This window comes from Entamoeba invadens, assembly GCF_000330505.1.
Source record: "Entamoeba invadens IP1 unplaced genomic scaffold scaff_1105074725099, whole genome shotgun sequence".
Taxonomy (NCBI): Eukaryota; Evosea; order Mastigamoebida; family Endamoebidae; genus Entamoeba; species Entamoeba invadens.
The window spans coordinates 320,919-323,413 of record NW_004191622.1 but is presented as its reverse complement, the minus strand read 5'-3'; the positions used below and the strand labels follow the sequence as shown (position 1 = coordinate 323,413).

The window sequence follows — 2,495 nt, the reverse complement described above, 5'->3', positions numbered from 1 at the left end:
GTATTGATACAACTGACTCTAATCTTATTAATATATAGATACAAATATTTCTAATATTATTTTTATATTCTTAACATTATTATAATTTTAATTAATTATTTACAATTAACACAGCTTTTATTAATATATTTTACATTTTTTTTATATTTTATTATTATATTTATTATTTTATTTACTTTCACAAAAATTTATTTTTTATGTTAATTTCTTTTTTATTTATGATTGTTTATACAAATATTCCACTATTAATAATATAATCATTTATTAACAACTTTTTGGGAATTTCCAATGGTACAAATATCACAGTAAACTTCGTTGTAATTTGAGTAATTCAAAAGTCCGCATTTTATGCAGTTTGTAAGTATTTCATAACATTTGAGACATTGTAGGTCTTTTAAATAATATTCTTCCAAACACAAAACACAATTTGAACCAGATACTTCTTTGCAATGAAATTCATCTTTTGTGAAATAATTTCCTTCGAAATTAATAAGTTCTTCTGTTGTATTTTGTTGTGTTTTGACACACCTTTTACCTATCAAAACAAAATCTGAATTACAAGCCACACAGGCACTCGTATTGGGATCAATGGAGACACAATTTTCATCAATTTGGCAAATACCCTCAATCAAAACTTCGTTGGAGATAAACAGTTGAAACAAAGTCCGTTCGTTTTGTTAGAGCACCCATTACTTCCACACGTTTCACAAGTCACACATTCGAATTTTTCTATCCAAAATCCCGGTTTGCACTTCTCACATTTTTTGTTTCCGTTTTCATCAATGAAGCATGAAATACTTTTGACATTATCGGGTTTACACACAGAACACAACCCACTTTCGTCAATGTATTTATTGATTTCACATGTGATACACGATGTTGAATTGCATGTTATACAACCACGCGTTGAACAGTCTGTACACGTTCCAAAAGATTCTGTCATTTCTTCTGACGTGGTATTTTCGAGATAATACCCCTCGATGCATGACACACATTTTGTTTGAGACAAACAATCGATGCATGTTGCACTGCACTTTTTACAACTTTTACTGTCAATGTAGTATCCTTTCATGTCACACAACGAACAAATCTTGTCATCTTCCTTGTAATAATATCCATCAAAACATTTTGAACAGGTTGATTCAGAGTGGCAAACATCGCAATTTGTTTTACAAATATCGCAGTTGTAATTCGACAAATAAAAGTGGTCCATACATTCCAAACACCTTGTATCATCACATCTTGTACAATTCTCATATAGGTCGCCACAGTTAAGCCATTTCCCATCACGTAAAAAGAGTCCACTTTTGCACTTATAACAATCGGTTTCATCACACACTTCACAATTTGGATGTATTGTTTCACATGTTGAACAGATACCATTGTCCAAATAAAAAGCATTTAAACAAGAACGACATGTTGTGGCGTTGCATCTATAACATGAAGCAAATTTAGAAGAGCATAATGTACAAGTTCCATATTTTATAAACGAAATTTTATCACATACGGAACACTTTGATACATCACAAGATATGCAATTATCAAATATGGAATTACATGGTTCACAAACATTATTATCGAGATAAAACCCATTTTCGCATTCAAGACAGCTTGATTCATCACATACAATGCAAGTACATGTAATACAAATGTGGAACGTTTCATTGCATTTAACACATCCATTTCCATTCAAGTAATACGTTTCTTCACAAATCGTACATTTGGTTTCGTCACAAATTTGACACCCTTGATATTTGGTTAATCATTTATTACATTGGAGATACTCAACAAAATATCCCACATCACATTCTTGGCACTGAATTTTATTACATAAGTTACAATTGGTATAAACTTCAGAACATGGTTGACATATTGAATTTTTATCCAAATAATTTGGTAAGCATTTGGTACGTGTTTCAGTTGTACATTCCATGCAATTTGGAAACAACTCCCCACACTTTACACATTTCCCATCCTTTAAAATGTAATTTCGATTGCAGCCCAAACATAACATAGCGTTACATGAAGCACAGTTTGTATCATATTTAGAACAGGTATAACAAATTGACAACACATTGAACTCAAATTACACCCAGTAACAATAACAGTGTTTACAATTAAATGATTATTTGATATCTCCGAAGTGTCCAAAACATTTTTGATATTTTTTAAAACAAAAGGTGAACATCCCAATATTATTGTATTGCTTTTTCTTACAATAAAAAGTACTTAAAAACAACTAATTTTATGTTTTGACAAGCGTACGTTAGTCAGATAATTTGTTTAAACACTTTGCCATACTTTTGTATGACAATAATAAACTCATAAAATTATCAAAAAACATTTAGATAGTTTAAAAATTAATTTTTTTGAGAAATAAAAGTTATTTCAAATATCACGTTTAAAGCTGATACTTTAAAACGTTTCAGTTACTTTACAATATCAATTAATTTGCTTAAAATACAAGAAGAAAAAGTATTGTTAAGTATTCAAAA

The 2,495-nt window shown here is 29.5% G+C and overlaps 1 protein-coding gene across 1 annotated transcript; it reads right to left on the bottom strand.

The window, feature by feature from the left end:
* Positions 1 to 257: 257 nt before the first annotated feature.
* EIN_470810 (hypothetical protein) lies at positions 258 to 1,689 on the bottom strand (the record flags this gene model as incomplete). The annotated part of the gene is made up of 3 exons (XM_004183085.1): positions 258 to 496; positions 694 to 1,433; positions 1,508 to 1,689. 3 exons carry the CDS (start codon positions 1,687 to 1,689, stop codon positions 258 to 260), a joined length of 1,161 nt encoding a protein of 386 aa, XP_004183133.1.
* Between the last annotated feature and the right edge of the window lie 806 nt (positions 1,690 to 2,495).